Raw genomic sequence first — 8,793 nt, forward strand, 5'->3', positions numbered from 1 at the left:
CCCCCCCCCCCTTAGAAGAAAACGCTTATGATGAATATGAAAATGAACTTGGAATTACAGCCATAGCCCTTTATGATTATCAAGCTGGTAAGCAAAGCTCTTGTTTTCAACCCTGTCTTTGAAAAGTCTGTTTTGCACAGATAAGTCTGGATTTTTCCTTTGCCTTTCGTATCGCAGTCTCCTGTAGCAATATATGAAATTAAGATAATGAAGAATTAGGAATTTAGCAATAGAGCTGAGACGCTTTTGAAAACTACTAGCCACTGTTTCTGGAAATGGTGGAAGTTTTTGAAATCTTTTTTAACCAAGTGTTAACCCTCTTGTTTAACCCTTGGCATACGTAGTTGTTTAAAATCTTGACTGGTTAATTCTGAGGAGAGATCAAGAAAGTAAAGTGGTTCTCAGTGTGTTAGGTAGCAATTGTTGCTCTAAGTTGGAGATGCACGCAAAATGCAGTAGGTAAGAACCGACTACCTCATGACTCCAGAGGACGAGAAAGCGTCCGCCTTTACAGATTGTCATTGCCCGGTGCCCTGTTTCAGACGCCCCGATGGGAGAGAGGAAGGTGCTGGGTGTCTGTGTTATTTTTAGCGATGGTGGGTTGATAGGTGAGATTGTAGCGTGGACTGCTCCTGTGCGAATACTGAGCCTCTTCAACTCTCTCCCCAGCGGGTGATGACGAGATTTCCTTTGACCCAGATGACATCATCACAAACATAGAAATGATTGATGACGGCTGGTGGAGGGGTGTCTGCAAAGGCCGATACGGGTTGTTCCCTGCAAATTATGTGGAGCTGAGACAATAAAGACTATTGTCTACTGGTTATGCCTTAATTCCCCAGTCAATAAATCTGACTTAATACACTACAAATCATGATGCTTTTCTGAGGACGGAGGGGTATATACATATTGCTTTTATATTTAATACTTTGCTGATGCTTTTTAAAATGTTTATGCCACAGAAATCGCTAATATATTGTAACTACTATGTTCTTCACTAAGGCTCTTAAAATGATTTTCATGCATTTGGAAACATTTCTTCTCTGCCAAATTAGCAATTGTCATAAAAAGCCTTTTCGAGGACATTTAGCTGTCTGTCGTAATATTGCATGTTTTACTCATAAGTGAGCAGATTTACTTAGTGTTTAAGTCTAGTTAGTCTTCCACTAAATGTTTTCAGCTAAGAAAATCATGGCTATGCAGGTTATTTGCATTTCCACTAAGCGGGAGTGGGGAGGACTGGGGAGATGCATAATTTTTTCTTTTCTTTTCCAGATAGTGCGTGAAAAAGCAAAGAGAATGCTTGAAAGTTGCAGCTAATGGCAGTTAATCAAATACTGTCCAATATTTATGGAATATTAATGTTATGAAGGAAACAGTCTGGTTACTTTTTCCTTCTCTTTTAAAGTGAAGTTCCTTGGCTCTTGCATTGATTCTCCCCCCCGCCCCGATCCTTTTCCTCCTGTCCATGTTATCCCAGAGGAGGGCTGCAAACACTCTAGCACTGATTGTCCCGAATTTCTTTACTTTTTGGTTTTGTTTCACCCTCCTCTTTCCCAGGAAAACTTGAAAAAGTTACTACACAAGTGTTGAGTCACTCAGCGAGATTCCTACTTGTTCAAAGGGAAACTGGCATCCAAATCTGTGTGACTACCTGCAGGAACAGTCTTACTGCTTTAAATGGGAGAGAAAAGGCAGGATGGAATTGCAGTTGTGTTCTGTGTGCAATACATCCTCTGTTCATACAAGGAACGGCCTGCTGTGCAGTAATGACATTTTATGTAACCGTATTTGAGTCAAGGGGTGTTAGTACAAGTAATTAGATTTAAAACCCATAAAAATGATCTCCGTTTTTAAACCGTACAAGAGACAACTATACTTTTTGTATGTTCAACAGAAACTGCCACTAGCGTTCTACTAAACAAGAAGATTAAACCTGTTCTTTGCCAAAACTAAAACTGAAATTCTTGTCGTTCTAGAAAGCTGACTTCACTGCAGATTTAGTGTCCCTACCAAAGATAGCAAGTTGCATCTAAATAGCGCACATGTTCAATGTATGTACTGTCTGTTTCCACCTTCTGATCAAAACGGGAATGGCAGAACTGGTGTAGTGGCTAAGAAAGAATGCAAAGAATTTTAATAAACTGTAAATTTGGACCAACGGGATACGGAAGACCTGTATAAAATGGTAAAATGTATAATGTATCTACGAAGAAGGCATCATGTTGAACCAATTCTTGGATGGTTGGGACAATCCTTAATGAATGTCATATGTGTGTCATGATTATATATTTTTTTTTTTCCTTTCCATGGTCTCATTTCTGTGTCATATTTGCATTACTAGGGTTGGGTTTTATATGCAGTTTATTTTATCCAATTTTGCATAGAACACCTCATAGGGATATGATTTTTGTAAATTAAATATTCAATAAACTTTTTGAACCCTTTGCATGGAATATTTTTGTATTTTTAAATTGCTTTGTCAGTCTGTTAGGATAGTTCATCTTGTCTCAAGCTTATCTGGGACCAGCTTGCATACAACAAATCATACTTCCTATGGAGAGCTGCTACGTGATGCTTGGTGCTGTCGTGAAGGGCACCTACATTCTTCTATGTTGCTGCTGCCTTTTGTGTACTTCCCTTCCTCAGAAACCCACTTGCTTTGTCCTTTACTCCTGCTCCCATGTGGAAATATTTAGATCAAAATTAGACTTTGGGTCAACTTCAAGGAGAGAGGCTTTTTTTAATTTTTTTTTTTTAAAACATCTTAGCATCAGGATCTGTTTTGTCTTTTGTGTTATGTGCCTGTTACTTCTGCTAAAAATACCGGTGAGCTGTGGTTTTGATGAGAAGAGTTGCTCCTGGCTTTTGGGAATACTGATGGCTGCAGGACATTGAGTGCTCTTGAAAACACAGCCATCGGTTACAGTCAAATAAACTTTTACATCACTTTAACGCTGTTCTGCTCTTGTTCATGACAGGGATCCTTAGGTCGGCTGCTTCCCAAGGCTTTGCTGCTGTAAGCCTCAGCTGCAGAAAGGCACCCTGCCTTGCTGTCTAAGCAAGCCCATATTTTACAGTTTCTAATCCTGACCTTTTCTGAGAATCTGATACTTGATGTGCTGCTGGAAATGCTAAGAGAATCCTAGCACCCTTTTCCTAATCATTCTTCAATGCTACTGTATTAACAGGAAAGCCAAAGCTTCAGAGCTTGCTGCCGCGAGCCTTAAAATACAGTGAGTGAGAGCCGCTGCTTTAGCAGGTAACTTAAAAACACACGACTTGAGAAGAAAATGTGCGTGTACAGGTAGGCTTTCTGCACTAGAGGGGGTGGAGGGTGGGGTTATTAAAGCTTTATGCTGATAAAGACAGATTTGAGGGGGCCGGCGTGGGCAATGAGCCTGTCAGCAGGAGGCAGCAGCCCCTGAGCCCTCCCTGGGCTTGTCCCCGGCGGCAGGACCAGAGGGAGAGTGCGAGCAGGTAGGACAGTGCCGTGCAAGGGGCAGCTGCTGCACTAAGGCCTTTTGATGGTTTTTGGGTGAAGGCGGGTGGGGTATGGCTGCAAGGTCTGGGGACGGGGGCTGCTGCTGCTGCCGGAGCCGCTGAAAGGAAAACGAGCCCTGAGGAGGTGGCCACAATTCCCTGCCTGGCAAGAAATGAGCTTCTAGCAGGGAGGGAAAAGCTCAAAGGGAAAGAAGAAACGGCTCGGTGCGTGAGCTCGCTGCGGGTAATCTTCATAAACAGCATTGTGGGGAAAATACCGCAGTCCTGCGTCCATCTCCCGTGTCAGAGTTACTGGAAGAACAAATTAGGTGACGCTATCGGCCATATTATGGGTATTAAGTCTCAGGAGCTTATTCATGGATTGTCTCACCTAATGGAGAAAGTTTCATCTCTAATTTAAACTACTAATCTCACTCTCACAGTGTGGCAAGATTTTCTATACCAGATTGATTTAATATCTTGTCAAGTACATTTAGGTAGCAGTGTTATGACTGTACTATCACTACTATGAGATTAGATGTAGTCAAGTCTTGAAGTTTTAAGATCAGTCTTATTCATCAGCAGTAATTGCTCAAGTTATCCGAAACACTTGCTGCTGGAAAAAAGCCACCTCAAACTATCTGCATTTGCCATCAGAAGGGCTGGCTCAGCCCTCCTCATGGGTAACTAATGAGAGCAGCAAGCAAGCCCATTAATTTCTGTTAATGGATGCCTTACTGATTTGCTGTCTGACTTTGGGTGAGCCATTTACTTTCCTGGCACCTTGAATTCATCATGTTGCTTCTTAATGCAATCCCATTGTCGCTCCTAAGCATGCTGGGGCTTCAGCTGACAGAAGGCAGCAGCAGCACCAATTTTATTCAGTCTAATCAATCAATGATTTCACACTTCTGAGTGTCATTCTCCTAAATTAATTATAATTAAGCACACAGTAAGAACACTTAAAGTATTTTCATATATAAATATTTTGTAGTATTTCATTTGTCTATTTCTGTAATAATTGCTAGCAACAATAATGAGAAGGAGATAGTTTGAAAAGCAGTTACATGGGAGGTGGAGAAATTTTCACAGACCCAAGATACCCTTGACTGTCCCACATTGCCATGTTGGTGCAGCAGAAACTGCAGCTGCATTAAATCCCCCTGGCTTAAATCCCCTGCAGCAGGGCACTAGTGGCTGTTGATAGAGTGGATGGAAAGTTTCATGTCATACAAACTGACTGTATTTCCCTACATGCATACATTAGTCCCACTTTGTGCCCAAGGACCTTGTCACGTTAATTGTAAGTAGCTAATTGCCTTCTTTTTACTCACTAAATAAGTTGTCTGAATTAGATCTGCCTTGCCTGCCAGTTTGGCAGCAACTTTGCTCTCATGGAGAAAGAGCTCTTGGCTAATGCGACGTCGCCATCCAGCATCTCTCTTACGATGATGGAGTTACCCTACCCATCGAGCAGGTCACGTAGAGGCTGGCTGAATAACGAGAGTGATGAAGAGCCTCTCTGCAGCACGCAGGGTTAGCAGCTCAAAGTCATTTTAAGAGCCTGGCAGAGCTTTACCAGTGCATTTCTCAGATGCATTTTTATCAAACCTCTCCTTAAGCTGCTGCTTTATTTTTAGTCTGCACAGATGGCAGGCTTAAGAGGATGGTGAAGAATGCGCCTGCATCCAATTTATTTTATATAAAGCCTTGAAGCTGTGGAGTATTTTGCTAGGTTTTTATGTGCAATGGGCCATTACCAACTTGTTAATTTTGCCTAGATTTTCAATAGCGAGAATCAACCTAACCCATTTTTGACTTTTAACCAAGGAAGGGGAGCAGGAGGCAGGGGAAATTACAAAACGAAGCACAGGGAAGTTCCTCTGAAGGGGTGGGTTTGGCTTAGATAAAATACATGCCAGCAAAATTTTATATTGCGTGTGGTCTGCCTGTCCTCTGCAGTTTTTCCTGAACCTGAAAGGTTGACCATCACAATCATCTCAGCATATTCTAGCTCTTAAGTCCTTTTTCTATCAAGTACAGCAAATGCTGGTTGCCAAGGATATTTGTCTGAAGCACCTACTTTTAGATGAGTGCTTTTGCAAATGCAGACTTGAAGCCACCTATGATTTTCTGAGAGACTTCAGCCTATAGTAGGAGCTTCCAAAGTGCAACCCACAAAAATTAATAGCATTTTTTTTCTGGAGGAGAAGGGGAAGGTGAAGGAGTGGGGGAAAAGTGTCCCCCCTCGTCTTCCCCATAAATTGGCTCTCCAAGGAGAAAAGGTAGAGTGTAATTACTAATAGTTTCCAAGAGATGGTTCTCGAAGTACAGAGATGATGGCAATGCTGAGTACAAATACCAGGTTAGTTGCACAACCAGTAATTTTATCATCTCATAAACCAGTGTTACGCAGTGCAGCAAAGTGATAACCTTAATCCAGCCCCCAGAGGTGATAAACAGCACAACAGGGAACATACACAGCAAGGGAGGTGTTACCTAACACAACTCTGAGAACCCACGCAACAACTCTGAGAGCAAATAAATCAACATTGCGACCAGCGACTATTAACCTAGTAACGAATGCTTATAACAAATTTGTTTTTAACACGCTCTGGTCAGATCTGTTGTCATCTCAACCCTTCATACCCCATGTTGGGCACCAAAAAAGACTGTTGTAGTTTAACCTGGCAGGCATCTAAACACCACACAGCCATTCGCTCCCTTCCCCCTCAGTGGGATGGGGGAGAGAATCGGAAAAAAGGGTAAAACTTGTGGGTTGAGATAAAGACAATTTAATAGGACAGAAAAGGGAAAATAATAATAAAAGAATATACAAAATAAGCGATGCACAATGCAATTGCTCACCACCCGCTGGCTGATGCCCAGCCAGTTCCCCAGCAGCGGATCCCCGGCCAGCTTTTCCCTCAGCTTTATATGCTGAGCATGACGCCATATGGTGTGGGATATCCCTGTGGCCAGTTGGGGTCAGCTGTCCCAGCCGTGTCCCCCCCCAGCTTCTTGTGCCGCCCCCAGCCTGCTCGCTGGTGGGGTGGGCTGAGAGGCAGAAAAGGCCTTGACTCTGTGTCAGCACTGCTCAGCAATAACTAAAGCATCTCTGTATTATCAACATTGTTCTCATCCTAAATCCAAAACACAGCACTGTACCAGCTACTAGGAAGAAAATTAACTCTCTCCCAGCCAAAGCCAGGACAATACCCAACCAACAAGTCGATTCCTTGTGGTATGAAGTTTAAGAACTGCTGCCATCTCATGTAGTTAGCGTTCACCTTGCTGCAGGCTTTCTACATTATACAGGGATGTGGAGCCTTCAAGATTCAGGCTGCAATCATGTAGGCATGTTATTGCATGCTTGTCCATATCTAATTATCAACAGGATGCTTAAGACGCAGTGCTTAATTTTTACTAAATTTGAAGAAGCTTCCTCAAATTCTCCTCACATTGTCACACCGCTTCTACCTTGATTTACAGACACTGCTATAAAGTTAGTTGGCGAAAGGGAAATTGATATATTAGTCCATGGAAAGAGGAAAAGAACAAAAATCGATCTCAACACTAAGTGTACAGAGTACTGCCTTGGATGGCTTCCAAAAAGGGAATTTGAATTGGTCAAAATAGCTTTACTTGACATATTTGTCCCAGAATCTGGGAAGCTCAGACAGAAAAGGGGCAATGCATCTTCGACCGCCTGGAAAGTGCCTTGCACGCAGCAAGGGAACCTTAAGAAGAGGTGCGTGGTGGTCTAGTACAGCTTGCCACAAAATCAGTTTAATGGCCATTTTCTAAAGGCTGCATGGAGTCAGGCAAAATGAATTTAACATTTACTGTTATTTAAGTAGCCCAAAAAAATCTAGCTGTTTCAGCTGTTTCCATTATTTAAGCCCACTGAAAATGAGAAGCAGGGGCTCTGCCCGCAGGGAACGGGAGCTGACAGTTACCTCTTGCATTCGAGCTGGCTGTTCGCACAGCAGCCGTCTGTCTATACGCTTACCTAAAAAGAAAGAGACACTGGCACTTCAGAGTTAAAAATACCGGCTTGTTAGCCTTCAGACGAGGCATGATGCCGATCTGCTCCATAAAGGCTCTGAAAAGCAGAAAATCACATGGCTGTGCAGTTAGATACCTTCACCTTGTCTCTTTCTGCAGGCAAAGGATGGCCAAATCACAATCGAAGAGCCAAAGGGTGGCTTTTGGTGTCCCCGTCCTCCTCCAAGCTGTGCCAGCTGCTGCTTGCTGCGCAGCCCAAAGCTCAGGGGATGGCTACACCCATTTTGGCTGACCATAAACTTCTAGCAGAATTCCCACCGTAAAAAAGAGGATGATCCTCAGACTTTGGCTCACACGACTTCCCAGGTCAGCATTTTTGGTGCTGAATTCCAGATTTTGGGTTCTAGATGTTTGAGGCAGTGCAGTGTACTGCAAAAATACAAGATGTCAGAGAGAGATACCAAAAATTAAAAGCTAAACAAGGTTAACGAATTATCTAGACGGCAAGCTCCACTGCAACAGAAGGAGTCTTAAGTGAAGAATAAACTTCAGGCTAATGCCGTCAGGAGCTGGGGCATCGCTGAGAATCTGATTTAATTGATTTGTTTTTAAAAGGTTTGCAAGGCCTATGCCTACAAAAACTTTAGAGAAATTATGCAATTTGCTTTCTTGCCTGTTTTGGTAATGAGGCCAAAGAGGCTAAATAATACTACCTTTGCTCAGACTAGTTGTGAAAATGTCAGGTAAAAAGCTTTATAGTTTTTATTAATAGCAATTTTCCTCACCGTTTTGAGCCTAGTAAAGCTGTCATTGAAGAGTTATTAGAACTTTTTAACTGGACAAAGAAGTACTTTGCTTCAGTAGCATCGGCGATTAGAGACCAGGCCAGCAAGCAGTCAAACACAGGAGCTCGTGCTGGAGGCACTGGGGCAGGAGCAAGTACGATGCCAGCATCCACCCTGCACCCCCGTCATTCCTCTGGGCGGAAAAATTTTAAAAGTTACATTCTTTGGTGAATTAATGCTCAAAATCTTAAGCTCACAGGATGACCCTTGCCTAAAAGGAGTCCATGGGAATTTTATAGCCCTATGGAGTAATTGATTAGTGTTCCAAGTTCAGCATGAATTAACTGCATGAACAAATTACTCCACAGCTGCTGGCTTATTCAGTGGCATCGGAGCTACTGTGCTATGAAGAGCAGGACTGTGCCGTCCGCCACGTAGACTGTGTGTCATAACTTGTGGCAATGCTTCCTTACCTTATGAGAGCACAGGCAGTAGTATTTGCTGCAGTCACAGAACG

At 42.8% G+C, this 8,793-nt stretch overlaps 1 protein-coding gene across 2 annotated transcripts in view; it reads left to right on the plus strand.

Annotated features, from left to right (window-relative positions):
- CTTN (cortactin) overlaps positions 1–2,445 on the plus strand; it is a 25,772-nt gene extending 23,327 nt beyond the window's left edge. For both annotated transcript variants that reach the window (XM_009286541.2, XM_009286533.2), the window contains 2 exons: positions 16–87; positions 670–2,445. In XM_009286541.2, coding sequence (XP_009284816.2) covers positions 16–87; positions 670–806 — 209 coding nt within the window. In that variant the 3' untranslated portion in view covers positions 807–2,445. The remainder of the gene's footprint in view (positions 1–15; positions 88–669) is intronic.
- Positions 2,446–8,793: the final 6,348 nt, after the last annotated feature.

This window comes from Aptenodytes forsteri, unplaced genomic scaffold, assembly GCF_000699145.1.
Source record: "Aptenodytes forsteri isolate BGI_AS27 unplaced genomic scaffold, ASM69914v1 Scaffold252, whole genome shotgun sequence".
NCBI classification, from domain to species: domain Eukaryota; kingdom Metazoa; phylum Chordata; class Aves; order Sphenisciformes; family Spheniscidae; genus Aptenodytes; species Aptenodytes forsteri.